Source organism: Podarcis pityusensis (assembly GCF_964106645.2).
Source record: "Podarcis pityusensis genome assembly, chromosome: 1".
Classification (NCBI taxonomy): domain Eukaryota; kingdom Metazoa; phylum Chordata; class Lepidosauria; order Squamata; family Lacertidae; genus Podarcis; species Podarcis pityusensis.
This window is the reverse complement of record NC_138028.1, coordinates 76,778,931-76,801,878: the sequence shown is the minus strand read 5'-3', so window position 1 is coordinate 76,801,878 and position 22,948 is coordinate 76,778,931. Positions and strand designations below refer to the sequence as shown.

Sequence of the window (22,948 nt, the reverse complement as noted above, 5' to 3'; positions counted from 1 at the left end):
CATTCCTCACACCCTTCGGTTTAGCCTTTGGCTACAAAAGAGTGAACAGTTCACAATATTATTTTTATTAATTTATTCTTTTTTAATTTGCATACCGGCCTCCATCTGTAGATCTCAGGGTGGCTCACAGCATAAAATTTACCAACAAGGTGGGAGGAGATCCTAGTGAACACCTGCTGTATAACAATCTATCCCTCTTCTCTCTTCTCCAGAGCCCAACCCAGTCAAGCCCTTAACTGAAATGATATTATCTTGCAAAGATATTTAATATTTTTAGTGGAAAGAGTTTGTAAACTTTTATTTATTTAGAAAAATTATAAACCTCTTCCCCTAAAAGATACGCCAAGCAGTGCACAAGTACAAGCAGTGTACAAGGCGAATGGTCATATCTGCCTTTGAGGAATTTACCCACAATTCCTTATTACACATAGGGAATGAGTATAAAACTAGAATGATTCTGTTATAAGATAGTTCTCTCTGGGTCTTTGCAATCTATAGTTTAATACACATAGGATAAAATCCCACCTATAATGAAGTATCCAGTTAGTGTCTCCATAACTTAGGTGTACACAGGGCTGGCCCAATATATTTTGCCATCTGAAACAAAAGACAAAATGTATCCCTGCCCTCCCAGGTAGCTGCATTGGCAGTTGAATTTTACTTTAAATCTGGAGATGGAACATGGTTCTATATTACACCCCGAAGCAACCAAAATCTGCTGCCTTAGGTGGCTGCCACACTCTGCCTAATGATAGAGTTGGCCAGGCCCTGCTTCTTCAGACTGGAAAATTTGAATCTCAGGCCCAACAGCTGTATGTTAGTTTATAGTGCCTTGATACTAGAGGATGGCAGAGTGCTGGGATGACAAGAGTGATCAATCAGTTTCCTTGAAGGGTGTTAGGAAATTATTTCCAGTGTGGTACAGATGAGTAAATATCACATAACAACAACGTTTCATCCTTACCCCAAGGTGGATCTTGATTGCTCTGGAACATGTGATCCCTGTATTTCCACAGACAACGTTTTCAGTCACTATTTTGAAATGATGGGGAGAGCCACCCATGCCACAACCGTCCTAGGTAGAGAAGTACAGTCAGATAACCATTAGATAGCAACATGTATGTGAGGATTTAAAATGCAGAGCATGGGTAGGATTATTGGATAACTCAGAATCAGAAACCCTTGCTGATCTACTGCAAACTACCCAGAGATCTACCAGTAGATTCTGATCTACTTTTTGCAGAGAAGATCTGGTTACACTTCAAACCCTGAAGCTGAATTTAGGGAACAAAGGCCATATGAGTTCATCTACTTCCTATTTTTAAGATTATAGTTGTAAAATATTTGAGACCAATTTTGTTCTACCTTAAGACACTCTTTGAACTGCAAGCCTTGATTTGAAGTGCCATATTGATTCAAATCTGCTTATACTGATCATTAGCATCATGGCATGTAAGTGCAGTCAAAGTGATATTACCATAGCTAGTATGTATTCACAGTTGCCATCAAACACAAAACGTTGTCCATCAAACGTGGTGATATGGCCTTCCCCATAGAGACTGCATGTTGAAGAGCATCTGGAATTTTGGATGCATTTCCATTTTCCTCTTGTGCAGGTGCTGATGAGGAACAAGAAACTTGTCATAAAGCCTTCAAATGCAAATAAAGGTAGCACAATATTGGGTAAGCATTATTCCTTGATGCCTTCATGTGATGTTACCTTAGATTTCCCAAAGTCCCATATTTAGTTTAACTATGTTTCAGGGCAGCTGGCACAAGCAATATATGTAATAGAATTATGTGGATGCTCAGATGTGATGTTTTCTAAACTTGTTAACTATCATTTGAATAGCATACTTGCATGGTATAGCCAAAGGGATGAAAGCAAAAAAAATATCTTACCAGGACTTGCATTCAGTGTGAATCTCCTCTCCTTTTGCATATGAGATGCCACCATATTCACAGGGACACTCATCAGGAGGCACACATGTACCATCTAGCTTTTCATATAGTCCAGCAGCACAAACACAGCCTGATTCACACTTGCTGGGGACCTGGAAAACATCAGCCAATCTCAAACTCAGACTTTGAGATATGCAAAGTCCAGCCCAACACCAGCCAACCATAAGGTTGCTCTTAGCCTGTGGCCCTTCAGATGTTGCTGGACACCCATCTCCCAACAGCACCTGCAAGCATAGCCACAAGCCAAATATGATGGGATCTGTAGTCCAGCAAACTCTGGAGGGCACCAGGTTCTCCTGTTCAATGCTGTTATGCAGCAACCATAAATAAGTATGTGAGTGATGGGGTGAGAATAGAAAGGTGAGAACAAAATTGTGGGCATGCTCAGACCTGGTGTTTTCTAAGTCATTGCCATATGACTGGGAGAACATTTAAAGGAAATCTGCATGTATATAAAGTATTTAGGATAAAGTTGTGATTTTTATTATACAGATATTGTGAAGGATCCCAGCTAAGTCTAAAAGTGAGGTACATATTGGGAGCTGGCCTAATGAGGTCAACAGTGCAATCATATGTATGCCTACTCAGGCATATGTCTGATTGAATTTATTGGCACTTACTCTGAGATCAGTAGGTATGGGGTTGCATTCTAAGAGCCTGAGCCAGAATTTTCCTGCCCATGTTTGAGTTCTACAAGTGGACTATGGTGGCCCTCAGGTTCCAGGTCTGCCTTTCACTCACTGAGCTTCTACTGCAGTGTGTGCCCGAAAGGAGGTGGGAAAGTTCTTCCCATCTTCCTTACTTATGGTGAGAAGCTTGCAGTCCCCAAAGTGAGAGATTGCACAGCCCCAACACCAATTCAAGTTATCAACTAGGGGGAAATTCTGGTCTCCCACACTTCTGGAAACATCATTGTAATAACCCTTAAGGAGCCACCAGATTGTGGAGGCTGGAATTCAAACTAGCACTAAGCCTGGAGTGATGTCTCCCTGCCTCCCGGAATGGCATAAAGGTAGTTGTGAAATTCCTGCTATTTTTTTCTATTTATGCCTATTATCTCATACAAAAAAATCGGTTATACAGTTTTCACTGCTCTGTGTTAGTTTTGTTACACTATGAGTGTTTCAATACATGGTTTTAATTTCATAGCAAAGAATGAGAGCATTTGGCAAATTAAGTACTACAAATTATTGCATGCTGATGATAATCACAATGATTGTATATATATTTTAATTTTGATTTTATTCTGTGAACCGCCCTAAGACCTCTTGGTATAGGGCGGTATATAAATTCAATAAATAATAATAATGATGGTAGCAAAAGTATTGAACTTACACATGCAATTCCAGTAGCCAGCATTTGGCAGGTTGGTGCACAGGCAGCTCCATATTTGCTTTCTGAAGGTGCTGAGCATGAAATATATTTTTTGGGAGGCTTGCAGTTTTCTAGGAAAAAGGAAATAAGATGCTTGTGAAATGATGTTTCTGCAACATTTGGAAAGCATGCTTTTCAAAAGAAAGGGTAAAGAGATCCATACCTGCAGGGTCAGCAGGTTTGCCAGTACAACTCAGATTCCCATTAATGCAATAGCTAGAATAGAAAAATGAACATAAGAATACACTAAGGGAATGTTTGAGATCAAGTATATCTGAGCTGGAATACCTTCCAAAAGAGCTTATCAGGTTTTCTCTTTGGGCTGGCATTCAGTAATTAGGAGTTCAACAGATGTGGAATAAAACAGATTTAATACTGGCTATTATTGATTTATTATTAACAATCTTTATCTGGCCCAAATCCTTGGGAAGAAGCAGGATAAAACTTAAGTAAGCAAGCAAGTAAATAAAACATCAGTTATATGGTAAATGCTATGCAGAATGTAGAAGTGACATGACAATGACAGTTAGATGGAAATAACAAAGATGGCAATGGAGTGGATGGGGATCAGTAAAGGGTTAATAAAAGGTAAGAGGTAAGATATTTCAGTCTACCTCCTTAATTGGTTCCACAAGTGTGCTCCAAATACCTCCCATGCTAATAGCAGTATTATTTTATTCGTTACATTTATAACCCACCATGATGGAACTTGAGGGTGCAGTCTCCCATAAAGACACTAAAGAGGCCTAGCCCGACTTAGATTCAGCAAGGTAGTTCTGCCATGTACCTTTAGACCAGAGATCAAAGACTATACCCTTGGACTTCGTTGTGCTTTTCATATTTCAGATATGTAGGCCTATGCCTACAACATACCTCTTCAAAGTGGGACAAGAATGGGACATAATTAAGCGGATTTTAGTTATTTTACATTTCCTTTTTCTCTTAAAGCTCAGAAATATCTTTGATGAAATTTGTTTTATTTTCAACAGGATATTGAGGGTTCCTTTCTCAACTCCATAAACATTAGGTGTCTGTTTAATTTATGTTGCCTCACTCCCCTATAATGCTATTTGTTGAAGAGATTTTGCCTCCCGCACCCACTTGCCATACTTTTATAATGCCCTTTAATACTTTTAATTCCTTTCAGGGTGTTTGACATACACAAACAACACTGCAACCATAACATTTCTGAACTACCGCCCCACCACCACCATTGCCAGTGTTTACTTTTCCTGTAAGACCATGCCTTTGAGGAAACACCAATGTGCTAACAGAGCCAATGCAAAATCCTCATTTGCTGTAGCCCATGCTTACCAGGTAATTCCACCAATTATGGTCGACTGATCAGCATGAATGAACTTCCTGTCTTTCAAGTAGCAAGGGCACTGGGATTTACGGACACACTCATTTTTGTGATTGAGATAGGTGCCTTTTGGACAATTGCAGCCGTCAATAGGGATGTCAGTGGGGTGGCACTCTAGGCCTCGATGGGAGAGGGACAGGCATGTCCGGTCACAGGCTTGAGTGTTGTAGCTGAATGTCTGATTCCCAGTACAAGAAATGGCTGTCAGTAGAAAAAAAGTATAATACAATTAGGTTTTTGCTTTCAGCTGGTGAGATATTCTTCCCCCTTCATACTTCAGTCTCATGCAGGGAACAGTTGGCAGTTCAGTGAAGCAAGTCGGAAGTCTCTGGGAGAGACAAAATCTTACTCCTCTTTTACTAGTTAGACTGCTGATGGTGCAGTAGCTAGAAGGTCTGCAGAAAGTTCTCAGAGGACAACAAAACATGCTTAACCCTGTATTGGTTCCAACGATCAGCCAGGCACTCTCTTCCTTAAATAGTGCTTACGTGAGCAGCGTAATGAGGGGAAATTTCACAGTTCGCTAGAGTAGACCACCTGCGTGCTTGACTTTAAGCATATGGAATTAAATGTCCCTGTTTCTTGTTTTATGAGTGGGGACTATATCTATTATATGGGTTAGGTCAGACACAAGGTTCCTAAGTGAATGCTTCCTTCCCTAAGCGCAGTAAGTAAGGATGTATGTTATATGCAGGATCATTTGTGTGCATGGGCTCTCAGTTATCTAAATGTAATCACTTAAAAAATAGTCCTGCCATTTATCATGGAGCAGGGTTTAAGGCAGGGCTGCAGCCAGCTCTAGTTTGCTGGAGCTAGATCTCAAATCCCTATAAGTATCAGTTGGAGACTACTTACTGCAGTTGTCTACTGTACTCCGCCAGTTCCCAAGAAACAGGCCCATTGAAGCACACACACGGGCGTATGATCCCAGAGCGGAGCAAATATAGGGAAAGGTTTCCTCATAGTTGCAGGCTTGGTATATACATCTCTGAAAACAAAGAGGCAGGATATGTTTTGTTAATAAGCAATCAGAACTGCTGACTGTAGATCATGAAATGGTTTGTCAGTGCGTGTACATCACTTGATTGTATTGAAAAGTATTGCAACTGAGATTATATAAAAGTGCTATCTTTGGTGATCTGGGTCAGCTCTTTCACACAGCCCTATTCTGAGGGGGCAGTTAAAGTCCCTCCAGACTGGTGTTCCATTGTGCATGTGTTCTGCAACGTTTGTGGTGGATTTATTCTGTTTTAGTTTAGATATTTACATTCTTTATTTTGGTCCAAAGACCCACAAAAGCATTCTCAAAATAAAACAGAAATACAGGGAAAGGATTCCATGGCAGTCACTATATCTTATGCAGAGCATGTAGGTTTCTATTTCTTATTAAAAGCCTTCTCTATTGGTCTTTCACTGTCTTTTTGGGCTACGGTATTGCCTTTAAATCCTGAGGCAGAGGTTATGGGATATTTCATACAGTTATCTTCGCTCTTGATCTTATGTAATCTGTGGAATGTTTGCATCTGGAATCTACTATGGCCATGATTTTCAGTGACCATCATATTTCATGAATCTGTCTGTACCTAACTATTGCCAATTATTCACCAAAGCCAGAGTAAATGTATTTCCATCAAAAGTACTAAATGGGAGACTGTCTGGCATACCCTATCAGAACTTACTCTGCTCATGTTCTCAGGGTGTCGACTCTATGAAGCTTATCCTACTACACTGTGAGCCGTTCAAACAAGCCCGGGATCAGTTAATTAAACCTCTATTGGTAAACTTAATTGGAAAATCCAAAACCATCTATCTTAAGTACCTCCTTGGAGATATGTCAAATGATACTACCCTGGCCTTGGCTAAGTTCCTCTTGGAAGTAATAAGTTCGTTCTGCAATGCTTCCCTGGTGTTACCACATTATTTATGTCCAGAAGGGTTACTGCACAACAAAAGTGGGACAAACAAAAACCAGAATATTTGTGATATAAAAAGTTACAGGATTTCAGCTGGAAGTTGGATGTCATTTTGGCAGTGGGAGGGGAATACAACTTTTTCTGATGTTTACAAACTTTGTAATTACCTGGGACTCAGTTATACAGCTGCAAATAAACGTTTTAAATGTGCTGTAAAGTCCAGTATGCAAATGTGCAACTAGATGGCAACAGTGAGCTATGCCAAATTCAATGTATTTTTCAAAACTTTTTTTTTAAAAAAAGCATTTTCACATCTAGTTCACATCTGAACATCTAGTTGCTGTCTTCTGAACATTTTACAGAAACCCCTACCTTATAAAATGGAACAGGATTCACCACAGAATGACATTTCTCAAATACTGTTTCTTTCTTGATAAGAACAGAGCAATGGGTCTCGGCACACATTTCTAGACAAAAAGATACAACCAAAGGTATTAGGCAAGTTCACTTATTCCCAAGCTAATATTAAAAGATGTGTACAAATAAGGGGGGAGATAAAACAAGTCCTGTGGTGCAGTGGGTCAGTGTGCCTGGCTGTTAACCAGAAGGTTGGTAGCTTGAGCTCATTCAGAAACAGCTGTAGAAAGGATTCCAGCATTGCAGGGCATTGGGCTACTAGATGACCCTTGACATTCCTTCCAACTCTACAATTCTATGATTCTATGAATAATAGCCAGTGGCTATACCAATAGCCCCCTGCCAACCTAGCAGTTCGAAAGCACGTCAGAGTGCAAGTAGATAAATAGGTACCGCTCTGGCGGGAAGGTAAACGGCGTTTCCGTGTGCTGCTCTGGTTTCGCCAGAAGCGGCTTAGTCATGCTGGCCACATGACCTGGAAGGTGTATGCCGGCTCCCTCGGCCAATAAAGCGAGATGAGCACCGCAACCCCAGAGTCGTTCACGACTGGACCTAATGGTCAGGGGTCCCTTTACCTTTACCTTATACCAATAGACAATTTTATGGCCGACCTGAATACTTGTGACAAATGCTGTTATTTTGTTATGCTTTTCATGGACATCCAAGAAGTAAAGTGAATCTCATTTGTCATCTTCCTTTGACAATGATTATCGAATGTGTACATTTTAAAACTAACACAAATGGCTCTTGGCTGCCTCTTTCATGCTCGTCAATCTGAGAGGCACCCTCAAGGATACAGCCCACAATGACTTTTTAAATGATGCAGCATTAATGTTCCCCTTTCACATTTTGCATTTGTTGATAATGCCTCCTTCCCAGAGAACCACTTCTCTGATCTCCAAAGCAGCTCAGGGAGATGCGAATAGGTAAAACAAAAAACTGCAGGGGTTCCTGTTCATAATTACTCCCTCTGTCCCTCATATACTGAAAGCAAGACAAAAATTCTACAGCTCATTTTCAGAATCCTGCCATGGCCTTGAATGTATTTAATATTTAAAATGCTGAAATAAATAGAATAAAAGAGAGCACATACAAAAGCAGACCATGTCACTTACTGTTTAATTGACTCATAGAACAAGGATCTGTATCTCTTTCTATGGCAGGGGGGCAATTTCCTGATCTCCAAGAATCCACAAAGAGAGGAGCTGTTCCTTCAATAATATCCATGCTGGTCATGAAGTCGTCTGTGGTTTCTCCGTTGTAGTTACCACACAGCCCTAGTGACATGGAAAGAGATGTGCAGAATGAAAAGCTAGGAGCATTTTTCTACAGTAACACTGAAAAGTCTCTTGTTAATTCTATGGCAGGCCTGTGAATTATACCTGTACTATATATGCCTAATATAGGTAGCAATGTGAAAGCCACAGGTTTCCTCTCCATAAAGTATCTGTAGGCCCTGGAGCAAAGAAGTTCTGGTCTGCCCAAAAAGCTGCATTGAATTGTAGAAGCTAAAACATTTTTAACAGTCTGCTTGAATCTCTGAACTAGTTTCCACCCAAGTGCAGAGGCGTTACTATAATTATGATTATTAAGATTTCTTACCCTCTGGTCACCATGAGGTCCCAGGATGAGTTACAATTTAAAATACAATATCAAAAACAATTAAAAATGATATAGTGTTTCTCCACCCCTTACTAGTGTGGTAGACAGGTGAATGACTGTCCCCCAGAGGTCAAGTATAATCTAGTATGGAGTGGTCACAATTTGAAGGTGTCCCCAGGCTATGCTAGATCTCATCTCACAAACTATTTCCACATCAGATCTGGAATAGTTCAACAGAAACCAGGTACTTTACCTCGGGTATTGTCTTTGAACTGAAGTCCAACTTTAATATAAACTTGAAACACTGGACTAACTTGAATTACCAGCTCCAGCCCAAAGGTTGTATACATTTGAATGTGAGTAGATGACTGTCTGAAGATGATGATGTCTCCTAAAGAAATGAGATAATTGAAAAGATGTTGACTCTGTTTTATCTATTTAAGTTATTAAATATATTACATGCAGTATATTGATACGTTTACTTCTTTGTTTCTACTATTCAATTTGAATAGTTTGCATCATATAAATATTACATTTCTTGTTATTTTGATAGGAGGAATGGTTGCTTATTTATTTATATTTGCAGCTCACCTACCCCAAATACAGAGTGGGTAACAACATATTTAAACAGAAATAATATAAAATATAGAACCTATTGTTGGGAGGATTCTCTTTATCTGGATCTTCACTGGCTCCCACTACGTTTCTGAGCATAATTCAAAGTGTTGGTGCTGACCTTTAAAGCCCTAAATGGCCTCAGCCCAGTATATCTGAAGGAGCGTCTCCACCCCCATTGTTCAGCCCGCACACTGAGGTCCTCCTCCGAGGGCCTTCTGCTGGTTCCCTCACTGCAAGAATTGAGGTTGCAGGGAACCAGGCAGAGGGCCTTCTTGGTAGTGGCACCCACCCTGTGAAATGCCCTCACATCAGATGTCAAGGAAATAAGCAACTATCTGACTTTTAGAAGACATCTAAAGTCAATCCTGTTTAGGGAAGTTTTTAATGCCTGGTGTCTTATGTTTTTAGATATGCTGTGAGCTGCCTAGAGTGGCTGGGGTAACCCAGTCAGATGGGTGGGATATAAATAATAATTATCTTATATCTTATCATCTTATCTTATCATCTTATCTTATATCTTATATCTTATATCTTATATCATCTTATATCTTATATCTTATATCTTATATCTTATCATATCATATCTTATCATATCTTATATCTTATCTTATCTTATCTTATCTTATCTTATCTTATCTTATCATCTTATTTATTGGGTACATTTTCCATTTTCTTCTTTCTTATCTTACCTGATTTATAAGGTAGCCTCTTAAGTTCGTCCTCATCCATTAAAATTTCATTTTTGGAAATCACAATTTTGTCCTACGTGGAAAAGATAACACAGAATCCTAAACACAGAGCTGGGTGAAGGGTTAAATGCCACTCTGGGTCAATCTTTCCATGAATCAAGATGGATATAGAATGTGTGTAAACACATGAAATAAAGTAATTTTTGGAGGATTCACTGAAATTAACTGCTACCATAATTTTTGCAACTGAGAACAATGATTGTGACTATTGCATCTAGGTACTTATCTAACCTTTTCTTTCTGTTCCGCATTCAAATGCTCGTATCTGTACATCTGGACTACAATTTAAGCACATCCTTTAAATCCAGCTGAGATCAATGGGGCTTGGGCATACCTCATTCTGTGCTGGACTCTATCTGCTCTGATTTTTTTCATAGTATGCACTCAGCAGTAACGTTTCTATGGGAGGCACACTTACTTTTCCTGAGACATAAATGATGGCTGTCAGTGATGTCTCTGAACTGGAATAACCAGAGTTTTCATACACAGCCATAAGGGTTCCATTGTGTGGTAACATAGGACTCTAGAAGGAGAGGAAAAGCAAAATAATGCAAAGTTTGTAGAAGGGAGAAAACTCAATATGTTCACATCCACCGTTTAAAATTATTGTTGAATGTTTCCATACTGTACCAAATGTTTCCTTTTCATTGACATTTTATTCATTTTGCTGCAGCAAATCCAGGTATGCCACCAAACATACACTCAGTATGGAGTGTTGCCAATTGTGACTCCCTGACGACTTCCGTGACTGTGCTATTGTAAACATTTTGAGTCTGGTGGTTTGGAGGCAATGGTGCTTTGAATATGCTGGGTGCTTGGATTCTACCTCCTCTGCCCACCCACCCCCATAGGATTGTTCTACCCAATGAATATAGTGGAGAATGTCCATCTCCCACTTGTTTGAAGGCCCCCGTAATGCTTCTTGTTTCTTTTAATATTGGCACATGCCATAAAAAAGAGGAATACAGAGTTATGGTTAATAGCATGACTGTGGTCCTTCTAGTCCTCTATGAACAGTATAAGGTAAATGCTGACCCCTGGAAAATATTAAGCTCTCAGAAACGAAAATTCAATGACTTTTAAAATATTTTTTAAAAACAAATCTGATAATGCTGGTCTTTATTAGGTAGAATACCTTCATCAGAATGTAGGTGCAAACTCCATGGAAACGGTATGGCCTAGAGTCAAATGTGGTAACAAATGACCCTCCCTCCAAGGAACATCTGCCTGGACATGGCAGTTCTGTGCAGCTCCACTGACCCATCATACACTTACTAGTAAAAAGAAAAGTACATGTCAGCTGTTAACTGGGAAAGCAGATCTAAGCTCATCATCACTTTCTGGGTTATTTGTTTTAGGTCAGGATAGCTGCGCAAGTGCAATACATGTAAAAGCACATTCCCCCACCCCCTAAGGATCCTCAGAAATGTAGTTTGTTAAGGGTGCTGGAAGCAGCAGCTCTCTGAGGAATAAACTACAGATCCCAGGATTATTGGGGGGTGCTTTCAATGCAAAGTACGCACACAACCTATTATATCTCTCTTCATTTGTGCAACAATATTTGAAACCAATAGACTTTAAACATGAAAATCCAAGTTGGACTTCTAAAGACAGTCAAAAATGCACGTCATATCCTGATCTATGTGCAAAAATCTCTATTTTTAAAAAAATTCTATCTCTGTCTTTTTTTATGTATGTTTCAGCATATCAGTGCCAGGTATTCTAACCAGCTTCATGACCACAACCCATCCTTCTTTAATTAGAATACCACCGTACTCACCAGGTTCTACATGTTGCTTTCATAACATCACCAGGAGCATACATTTCCCCATTCAGTGTGCATGGACACTGTTCTACCGGGACACATGTTCGGTTTTTTGAAATGTCATCCAAAACAGTCCCTGTCAAAGGTAAAAGCAAATGAATGGCAAGCATTTTAATTCCTTCTGAATGTATATAGCATAAAGCTTGGGAACTTTTGCAAGGTGTTTTTTTTTCCTCTGGAGGAAATTCAGGGGCAGGTCTATTCACTTAGGTACTCTTCATATCATGGACAAATTGTGTTCCAATTTCATAGCAATAAATCTGATAGAGACCGAAAACCATAGGTAATTAACTAAATATAAAGTGCACAGCATACACAGTCATTTGGCCATTTGGCATAGTTGAATTTAAGTTACATATTCCTAAACATACTTTTTAAAGAACCTGGTTTAGCTTCAGAATTACAGATAATTTCCACTTTAAACCTGTTCCTAAATAAGATGATTCCTCCTAGAATGACTATTTTTTCTACTAAGCCAGGAAAACACTCCCAGCTCCATTGAGCATCTTTACCTTCTCCTTAGGGAAATAATCTGGGTTGTCATGCCTAGCCAATCCATAAACAAGTCATTTCTGAGCCCCATCTAACAGTGAAGCCCTAACTCAGCCCTACCTGAAAGTTAAACTGTCAGGTTCTAACTTGTAACCCTCTATTCTCTTCTGATTGGATGACACTTCACCCAGCCCTGATTATCTTATGGGTCTCCAGGAGGCTGACCCATGGTCTATCCATCACAATGTCCTTTTACCTTCTGGGCAGAAGCAGCCATATGTACAGTAGCTGGAACAGCTGTAATCTGGATTGGAACATGTTTTGAGACAGGGAGAACCACACTCTTTGTAGACTTGGTTAGCTGGACATCTTCCCAAAGCTGCAAAACGCAATGGTTCAGAGAGTGAAGTTAGGACAGACGGGAAGGAAGGAAAGAAGTACAGCAAATTGTCAAGAAGCAGAAAAAATGCAATGGAGAATAGCTACAGGGGGAACAAGGAGCAGCAACAACAATAAGGAGCAGGCGAAACACTGATGGGGAGCATACTTTCTTCCTGTCCTCATTGGTAGCCCTGTCTTAATACATGTAAATAATGAGGCATTTACTAGCTGTGCACATTTTATTTCAGAATACAGAAGCTGATGTTTATGGTAGTTTGGTCAATGTGTTGTTAATACCTGACATGTATAATCATGATCCAGAACCTCATAACTTACAGCAGAGGTCAGTGCTCCTCCAATCAGACACTTCCTGATGGGACATGGCACACTGCCTGGAGTACTCTGAAAGGGTAGCACAAGTACAGTTCCTCTGCCCTGGATCAGGGCAGTTTTGCATGTCAAGTTGGCAGCGGATAACAAACCCTTTCCTTGAGATGTTGCAAGATTGAGAGATGAGTCCTAGAAGCTGGCTGCAGATCCTAGACTATTGGAAAAAGAAAGAAAGGCAGTTTCAATGAATGCAATGCATTTTGGGACAGGGCGCGATTGTACCACAGACTGAATTGCTTTGACAACTTGTTGTTACCAAAAGCATTGAGTAAGAATGTGTGCCTATCGTTAATGTAGTCTCCCCCTTATCACCATATAAGTTTTGGACTGGCAACCGAAAGCCACAGGCGGCAGTCCCTGGATCCAGTGCATTGTTCCACCATCACCCATGTCACTTTCAATGGTGGCAAAACGTCCCACCTTGCTTCCTGTCGTCTGAGGGCTGAATAACATTTAATCTTGAACAGGAGAGTAGATAGGCAGAATTATGTGTGATATCTGTTGCCGTGTAGGGATTAAAAGGAGAGAGTAAGACACACAAAGCTATGTCTTTTTACTATTCCTTGTCTATCTAATATTAACCCTTCAGGCCGCTGCCCTGACTGTGACTCTCCAGGGTTCCAGACAGGAGTCTTCTCCAGCCCTATCTGCATTTGACCTTGGATCTTTTGAATGTTCTGGTCTTTTACCGCATTTTGAAAAGTCTTAATAAAATCTTTTTTTAAAAGAAGATATGAATGGATCCCTTTTTAATTTGCAATGCGCAGGGGCCACAGCAGGGGGCAAATGGTTGAAGCCCCTGCACCATCCTCCCACCAGAGTTCTGATCCAAATCAGGCCCCAGCGCACCTGATATTTTAATTGCCAAAAAATAATATATTAAAACAAATGGATCCTTTTTTAGCAATGCATATTGTCCACGTGAGAGAGAGAGAGAGAATGCATGGATGGGAGTGATATATTTATGAGAATGTGGATAGCGATGACCACTTTGGGCTCTGGCCACACTCATTTGGGGCTCCTGCCCTGCTACGAAGAGAATACAGTCTCCATCCTGTTGTGTGAGAAGCAGGGAACTAACTGGGGAGAATGCCATTCCCTCACAACCGGAAAGCCTAAATTCTCCACTTTTGAAAATCCCTTTTATGAAAAACCTCCAAAAAGATAGGAAGAGGTTTGCACATCCCATTCCATGCTTTCCTCCCAGTTCTTTCAGACCGACTTAGCCAATCTGCTACTGTATCTTCAATCATGGCAGTGTTTTCTCAATTACTGCCTCTGTCTAAAAGTATTGAAAGGTAGGCAGATCCAGAAAAATGATATGGTACATACATATTTCTTGCGAGGAACGTTAGAAACTGCCATTTCCTCAACTGGGCAGATCTCTGCAGGATCATCAATTTTCTGCAAGGCAGCATATTTTTGAGGGTCCAGAAGTTTGTCTATTAATCAAAGTATAAATTCAGTTGAGTTTGTTAGTGAAGAGTCCATCTTAGGCAACCTATGCACTATATAAATGGGTGTCCATTTATACACCTGACTCATTTTACATTAAAAAACAACAACTGTGCATGTATGAAAATAGGCGGGTGGCTTGTTGTTGTCATCAATCTCTGGAAAAATAAAACATAAGGAGTGGAGATTTTAAGGGCAGTAAAATGATGCCTTCTTGACTCTAGTCATGCTTTTCCCTTCATGGAAGGGCTGTTGACCCAGTGAACATCTTTGCAGAAAGCAATGTTTGCCAATTTCCCCATTCCACTACAGACCCTATACTCTATAGAAGTTTGGGGACCCTCCAAACAGCACAGAGGATAGCATGGGGGAAGGGCTTGGCAAAAGATTTCCTCCTCACCTTTCCTGTTAATGGAAACCTCCACTAGATTGAAAACTCAATTGGATATATCCAATGCTTTTACCTTTTCTTATTATAATACCACAGAAAAGTGATGGGAAATAAAAAACATGGGACCTTACTGCCATGTGTGAGCAAGTAGTCCTCATATTATTGTCTTTATTTTATCAACTATACTAGAAGTTTAGGCAATTAGATGACAATGTTTGGCTTAATAAGTTGTCATGAAATCCAAACCTTTCTGTCATTTATTTCTGCACCGGAAAAACTCACCTTCACTCATAAACTCATTTAATTCTTTCCCATCAAAGTTCCCACACAGTCCACATGTTCTTGTCATGTATTTTTCCTCAATCAAAACCTAAAAGAGAAAACTGAATTAATTAGAAAAATAGCTGTGCATTATATCTTGGTGAAATACAAAGCCCTGAGTGACTCAGGTCTCAAGTACTTAGAGGAGAGCCGCTCTCTGCCAGCCCATACATTAAGATCTGCTGAGAAGGCCCTCCTTGTGATCCTGCTACCCAATGTAGCACATGTTGCTGTGATGTGGGGAAAAGTCTTGTTGCTAAGGCTCCCTGTCTGTGAAATTCCCTTCTTGTAAAATAGAGGAGACTAACCATTTATGGCCTGAAGGCCACATTCATCCATGGCCAGCACTCAGAGCAGGGGGCAGGGGAGATCATACCACTGCTTAGTGTGCCTACTCGAGACTTGCGCATATGCACAAAGGACACACATAGGTTGGCATACATAGACACACATCACCCCCTCCTAAGTTGATATGTGCAGATCAGAAGAGGAAGGAGGTTTACAACCCCCTTTCCCTAGATGAGATTATCAGTCTGATGACTGGGTGAGGGTGCCCATATTTCGTACATCTTTCTGAGCACAGATTGATAAAATGCAGCGTTGTGCCATGTTTGCCAGGAGAATGCACACCTGAGTCAACACCAACCACAATTCGCGCAGCAGCAAGCTCAACGAAATGTCTGAGAACCGCTTTGTGGGCTGCTGTCCAGGTCAGATTGACCCATGTTGCATTATTAATCGTGCGACTACCCGCTATTAGATGAGGTTTTGTTTTTTGCTTTGCTTTTTTGAAAAGGAGTCTTGTTGTGACACCTTGAAGGCCAACAGATTTATGCCAACAATTAATCTGCTAGTTTTTAAAGTGCCACAGCAAGACTCCTTTTTGTTCTTGCTGTTAACAGGTTAACAGGCCTCCCTCGCTGGAATTTGTCATCCTGAAGAATGTAAGTGTTCTCCCCCAATCATATTTTCTATGGGTGAAAACAGATGACCACTTAACCATGTGGCTAGTGCTTCAGTGTGTTCTACCTGTCAGCCCTAATCAGGTACGGAGTTTGTCATCCCTAGGCTGTAGCCACCCAGGCAGTCCAATGTAATGCAATGCCTGCTTATATCCTTTCCTTCCTTTTACTTGCAGGGAGGATGGGAAGAGCCAGCTCATGGCATGTTGAGAACCCAGTGAAGCCGCTGATGCCCTTTGTGACCGCCAGGGCAGGAGACAGGGAGCATAAAGAGTAGGTAGCCAATGCCAGGCACAGCCAGCTAATTCTAGTTTTGCCCCCCCCCCCCGCTTAGATCCCCAAGGGCAACACTTAGACTAAGGAGGATGCAACTGATAGCCGGGAACACACTCTGGACTGGTTGTAAGAAGGCAGGTGGGGGCTGGCTTCTTCATTACAACCATGCAGCAATAATGTAAAACCTGTGCGATTTTTATCATTCCAAAAATATGCTCAGAAGATGAAAGCAAGACTTTACCCACCATGAGATAATCATCATTATTCCAGAAAACGGCAAGCTCAATCTCCATCAGCTTGGCCACTAGGCGGATGGTGCGTCCAAAAGGTGTAATCTGAATTCCATTTCTGGTGTATGGCAGCCTGATAATACTATTGGAGTAGTATGGGGAAGGGGAAAGAAGAAACACATAGACTTAGAAACTTAGTAATTCCAAGGAATTTCTAGGCTTTGTGTTCTAAGTCAAAAGCTGTCTTTTTTATCCAAACTTTTTTTAATCATCCATAAATTAGAGATGCTTAGCAATGTCTATTTCTCACCATACATTTCCATTAAAATTAATAATTAAAAGTTTCCTAGTCACTTTAAACATTAAATTTAAAACTATATTTGTTAAAGATCAGACTGAGTCTGGAAAAGACCACTTTTCCCAATTACGAACGCAAGGCGGGTGCCATAGTACCAGCAAAAATAAGCATTTAACTCATTCATGCCTAGTGGGATGCCTTTTATTATCAATATTCATGGGACTGTTTGGGAATTTTAAAAAATGCAGGCAAAAGAGCTCTAAAATCTACTAGAAACCAATTTCATTTAGGAGAGGCCTCAGCCTTGGATCACACAATCTGAGGAAACTTCTGAGCATGTGTAAAATGCCATTCCTACTGTGACAGAATCTTGGGAGTTTGGCAAAGTCCAGCTTTCACTTTTGAAAAGCTGAAGAATTGGAAAGAAATGCTTCATTTCTGCCATCATGTTTTCATAAAGTACAAAATATGTTGCTGTTGTTTGGTTAAACCCCAGGTTTTGGGGCAAGTTTTATGTTTGTCTCCAAACAATTTCCATTAACACTATAAAAATGAAAACCATGCCAACAAAGAATATTATGTCAAAAACTGTATTAACAACACCTTCAGATAGGAAAAGAAAAAGGCCAGCTTGAAACCTGAACCTATAGTTGTTGATTAAAAAAAAGAGCAAAACTTTCACCACATGAGCATTTTACTATCACGTGCTTACCCAACATCCTTGACTGATATGATGCCATTTTCAATTATGATAACGTTGGGTCCCAACTCGATGATGATTCTGGTAATTTTTTTGTTCGGCCCACGACGGAACTGGATGTTGAAATCCGGGTTGACGTCATTGCATACGGTGGCAAAGATGTAATTGCAAGTCCCAGAAAAATCATACAAGTAGTTGTCAAAAGTTGAGAAATGCCCAGTGCCCCAGGTGGAGCATGAGCCCTTATCCACAGCTTAAAGAAAGGAAGCAAAACTATAGTGAGGTTCTGTTGGGCCCTGATTATTCTGTTGGCCATTCTGAATGGCATTGTGCATATACTTTAGCAGTATTTTAATCAGTTGAATGGATTCTTCTTTTAAATCTGTCCTCCTGGCTCATGATACATAAGCATGGGCATGTACCGTGTTGTCTACCAACAATTATTTTTTCTAAGAGTTTCCATTCATAGCAGATGCCCCTATTAAGTCCCCGTCCTATGTGTTTTTTAAAGAATCCCGCTTTCCTTGATGCAGAATTTGGACTGCCTGAGTGCAGGACTGTAATAGTTTTTTAAAGTATAAAATTCATGCCGTGTTGCATATATCTGCCTTTTGAAGTGCTGTGAACCTTTTATCATGATTTCCCACTAAAACAAGGAAAGTAATACCTGTATGATGAAGACGGGCATTATCTAGACTTCTCAACTCGTCAGAATAGGTTTCTAGAAAATAGGAAAAGGTGCATATGTCAAGTCTACATAAGTTAGCATTTCTAGTTATCCTCCAATCAAATGCATTTTCATGATTAAAATATGACCCACACTATCCTGTAGCTCATTTTAGTTTCTAGAATGTCCACAGGAGTATCTCATTATTAGGAAAGTAAAGAAAGGGGGGCGGGAATGATCAATATTTTTCTCTCTCCACTACAGGGAAGCCTGTCTCTGTAGATTCTACTTCTAGGAAAAGAAATACTTACCAAGGTCAAGCCATTCAGCACTCCTTTGGCCTAAAGTGAAACAAAGGTATATTTGTTGTAGCAGTATTGGACATATATATACTGATTGTATTAAAATAACTTTAATTAAAATAACTTTAATTAAAATAACTAAGTTATTTTAATTTTGTTGTTTAGTCATTTAGTCGTGTCCGCAGTTTGATGTTGGGAAAGATGGAGGGCACAAGAAGAAGGGGACGGCAGTGGACAAGATGGTTAGACAGCATTCTCGAAGCTACAAACATGAGTCTGGCCAAACTGCGGGAGGCAGTGGAAGACAGGAGTGCCTGGCGTGCTCTTGTCCATGGGGTCACGAAGAGTCGGACACGACTAAACGACTAAACAACAAAATTAAAATAACTTACCATTTACTGCTGAACCCTATAACAGAATTTCAATTCCCACTACTAGAAAACAGGGCATAATGATAATACACTTCCCCTCCCCAACGAAAGGTGAAAGGAAAAAAATGCTCTTAGGTGTTATATTTCTGAAGGTAGAATTTATCTACACACACACACACACACACACACACACACACACACACACTGCTTTGTTAATTGAATTACTTTTTGTGGCTTCAAATATAACAGCAAAGTGAAAACATTTCCATCCTTTGCCTGGCACATTTTGACCCTGAAGAAGAGTCCCATGGACTTGAAGCTCGAAACAAGCATTCTAAACTATTGGGAATACTAAATACCATTCTTTTTCCAAGCATGACTTGACCTCTGACCATTCAGCACTGATATTCTTCTCCTGAGAGAGACCTTTTGAGAAACCTACTACCACAGTGACATGTCCTGATGCCCTCCAGATATTGTTGGACTACAAGTTCCATCTGCTCTGACCACTGGCCTTAGAGGGAGTTGATGGGAGTTGTAGTCCAACAACATCTAAAGGGCACTTGGCTGGGGAAGGCAGGCCTTGAGCCTCATTATAGGAGGAATCTCATTACAGTGACTGCTCTCCTGCGGTTCCATCCCATTTTGCTGCAGTGATGTTAAAATGAAAGAAGTAGACCAGAAAGTGCTGACAACATGTTTTCTTTCCCCGCTGGTCTTGCAAACTACTCCTGCATCATCTCTCCCATTCCAGTTTCACCAGGAACACATGGAATGGGGCTCGGCCAGAATAGCAGCCCCGCCACTGCTGTCGCTTAAGAAAGAGTCCACAATGGATGTTAAATGTGCAAATTATTACCTCCTCCTAATGCCACTTCCTGTCTTTGAAAGGAGGCATCTATGAAATAAAAAAGGAAATTAAATAGAGAATACATATACAATTAATTGAAACAAACAACTTTTCACAAGTATTCTTGGAATTATGCATCTTGGTTTTAAACTCATGAATGAAATAATTATTTAGGTTAAAAACAACAACAGTTGACCAAGTGGATATTGTCTGCATTAAAACTATTCGAGTTTAGGTTCAGTTATACAGTGCTAATCTTTTGCAAGCACATTTACTCCATCAAGGGCCCATCATTCGGAGAACCCTTACTCTGCCAATACGATGGATATAGAGGATAAGCAGCAGTAGCTTTTTACTTTTTAAGTAGTAGTAATAGGGCTGTTTTTTAATATAAAAAATAAGGTAGTAGTTTATATTGGGGACGCGGGTGGCGCTGTGGGTAAAACCTCAGCGCCTAGGACTTGCTGATCGTCAGGTCGGCGGTTCGAATCCCCGCGGTGGGGTGCGCTCCCGTTGCTCGGTCCCAGCGCCTGCCAACCTAGCAGTTCGAAAGCACCCCCGGGTGCATGTAGATAAATAGGGACCGCTTACTAGCGGGAAGGTAAACGGCGTTTCCGTGTGCTGCGCTGGCTCGCCAGATGCAGCTTGTCACGCTCGCCACGTGACCCGGAAGTGTCTTCGGACAGCGCTGGCCCCCGGCCTCTTAAGCGAGATGGGCGAGCAACCCCAGAGTCGGACACCACTGGCCCGTACGGGCAGGGGTACCTTTACCTTTACCTTTAGCATTTTTATCAGGAGAGAGAAAATGATCACTAGTGTCTTGTGAGTGGAATGGTAGGGTTTCCATATTTGTTATGGAGCTGTCTCTCTTTAATAGTCACATTAAATGGACAGACAGTTTCCCCTTCATAATAATGCCGTGGCAAAAGAAGCTGCATGCATCTGGCAAAGTTTTCCGTTTTATGCCACAGGTATCTTTCATTGAATTAGGAATGTCTAGCTGGGAGAAGAGGCAATTAAGAGGTGATATGATAGCCATTGTCAAATATCTGAAGAACCATCAAAGATATGAAGGAGCAAATTTGTTTTCTGTTGCTCCAGGGGACCAGAGGGCAAGACCTGAACCAACATGTTCTAATTGCAGCAAAAGGGATTTTGACTAAATTTCAGTAAGAACTTTCTGACAATATGAGCTGTTCAACAGCCGATTGTTTTGGAAGATGGTGGGCTCCCCTTTATCAGAGGTTTTGAATAAGAAGCTGGATAGTCTTCTATTAATTATGTTGTAACTGTGGATTTTCTGCATCGGAAGGGGTTGATTTAGATGACCTTTGAAGTACCTTCCAACTGAGAACTTAGCTCTGTATTTGACCTGAAAATCCTGATATTTAGGAAGGGCTGGTCTCAGAACTGAATTTGCTTATTTCCTTCTACATTTGCCCACAATAAGTGGTTTTGTCAATGATATATGAGTCAGCCAAGTGTGGAATGATATATTTTGGTATTTGCTGCATAAAAGTAGTGGAAGGGGTGGGGGAAAGAAAGTATCAAAAACTTCCTGATGGCTAAACGGGAAGGAAAATAATATCTACTTTGCATTTTATTCCAGGAACTTTTACCCATGGAAGATGCCTGACAACAGATGGAATTGTGCCAAAGGTAGTTTCTGACATTACTATGCTCTTCCCATTATGATGCAAATCGACACCATTGTGGAAATGGATTGTTTCAAGATGCTACTGTAACTTCAGAAACAAAATCTTTACAGCTCTGGCCCAGCATCAGAGGCCAGCATGATCAGGCCCATGCTGACACTCCTAGGGCACAGAGGGACCCATAACCAGTCCTGCTCACACCACCATTGAGGGCTCCATCCAGCATTGCCATCAGGGTTCCCACCATCGGCTTCTCCTGCTCTACTGCTGCGTTTTGCTGCTGCTGCCAGTCACTGACTCCCTGGACATATTTACTTGGCTTGACTCCCACCCATCTATTGCTGCTGCCAGGAAAGATAAACATGTCCAGGGGCAGCACGTGAACAACAGGCAGCAGCAGCAGCAGCAAGCAACAGGGCATGGTCCCAGATGAAACAATTACTGTTGCTCTCCCTCTGGACATGTTTACTTGGCAGGCAGTGACTTTTTTTTGCAGAGGATGTGAGCCAAATGCTTATCCACTATGCATGGGCACCATCTTAGAGTGCCCCAAATGCAAAGCCCAGTATTGACACTATACATTGCATTTTAGACAATCTAAAATTATAGCTGTCCACAGCAGGTCTGAAGAGTATTGGCTTATTTCCTATTCAGAAACTTTGGTTTGTATTCAACTAACTTAACATAATGTATGTCCAAGTATGGAGCAAAGTTAGTCCTGTGAGAACAGTAGATTAATGAAGCCCTCTTTCTTGTTAGGATCCTTTCTTATGTAATTTAAGTTGCACCTTGATTTCAAAGACAGGCTGAATGCAAGGGCTGTTTTTCATATATGCATATGTGTTCACTCCTGTAGATAGGCTAGAATCATAGAACCTTAGAGTTGGAAGAGACCGTGGTTTAGTCCAATACCATTACATTATGACTTGTATCCATTGTAGTACTAAGTAACTGTCCTATTAGCACAAAGATTTACATTTGCACTCCAGGACCCATCTACTCTTCTCCTTCACACACCCATTTACCATGTTTTGCCCCCCCCCAATACTCTGGACACTATTTTTCTAGAAAAAGAGGTGCCGGAACTCACTATGAACACCTACCATGTTATCTTGTAATGGCAATGGCACCCACCTAAGAGGTGCTGGAAATGAGTTCCGGCTGAAAAAAAGCCCTGCCTCTGGAGCAGATTTGGGGTGAGTACATGGCAGGCACACAGGGCAGGAAAGTCCCATTGTGCAAGCATAAGTCCTTGCACTGACAAAATGCTTACTTAATGCTGCATTGGATACAAGGCAATGTAAGCCTTCAGCTCCAAATCACAGTACCAGACCAGAGCCGCAGTTCCACATAGAACAGTATTCACTATTGCCCATGCAATCCA

General features: G+C 40.8%; 1 protein-coding gene across 1 annotated transcript in view; it reads right to left on the bottom strand.

The window, feature by feature from the left end:
* Window positions 1-22,948, bottom strand: part of MUC6 (mucin 6, oligomeric mucus/gel-forming) — a gene marked incomplete at its 3' end in the record, with an annotated part of 39,681 nt that overhangs the window by 14,719 nt on the left and 2,014 nt on the right. The window contains exons 3-25 of the mRNA XM_080981907.1: window positions 19,919-19,957; window positions 18,698-18,727; window positions 18,387-18,440; window positions 17,732-17,972; window positions 16,737-16,863; window positions 15,215-15,302; window positions 14,419-14,528; window positions 13,033-13,240; window positions 12,572-12,694; window positions 11,779-11,899; window positions 11,134-11,272; window positions 10,417-10,521; window positions 9,939-10,011; window positions 8,885-9,022; window positions 8,145-8,306; window positions 6,985-7,079; window positions 5,555-5,687; window positions 4,651-4,900; window positions 3,500-3,552; window positions 3,298-3,407; window positions 1,903-2,054; window positions 1,478-1,619; window positions 965-1,075 (exon numbers count right to left, since the gene is read on the bottom strand). Coding sequence (XP_080838033.1) covers window positions 965-1,075; window positions 1,478-1,619; window positions 1,903-2,054; window positions 3,298-3,407; window positions 3,500-3,552; window positions 4,651-4,900; window positions 5,555-5,687; window positions 6,985-7,079; window positions 8,145-8,306; window positions 8,885-9,022; window positions 9,939-10,011; window positions 10,417-10,521; window positions 11,134-11,272; window positions 11,779-11,899; window positions 12,572-12,694; window positions 13,033-13,240; window positions 14,419-14,528; window positions 15,215-15,302; window positions 16,737-16,863; window positions 17,732-17,972; window positions 18,387-18,440; window positions 18,698-18,727; window positions 19,919-19,957 — 2,804 coding nt within the window. The remainder of the gene's footprint in view (window positions 1-964; window positions 1,076-1,477; window positions 1,620-1,902; window positions 2,055-3,297; window positions 3,408-3,499; window positions 3,553-4,650; window positions 4,901-5,554; window positions 5,688-6,984; window positions 7,080-8,144; window positions 8,307-8,884; window positions 9,023-9,938; window positions 10,012-10,416; window positions 10,522-11,133; window positions 11,273-11,778; window positions 11,900-12,571; window positions 12,695-13,032; window positions 13,241-14,418; window positions 14,529-15,214; window positions 15,303-16,736; window positions 16,864-17,731; window positions 17,973-18,386; window positions 18,441-18,697; window positions 18,728-19,918; window positions 19,958-22,948) is intronic.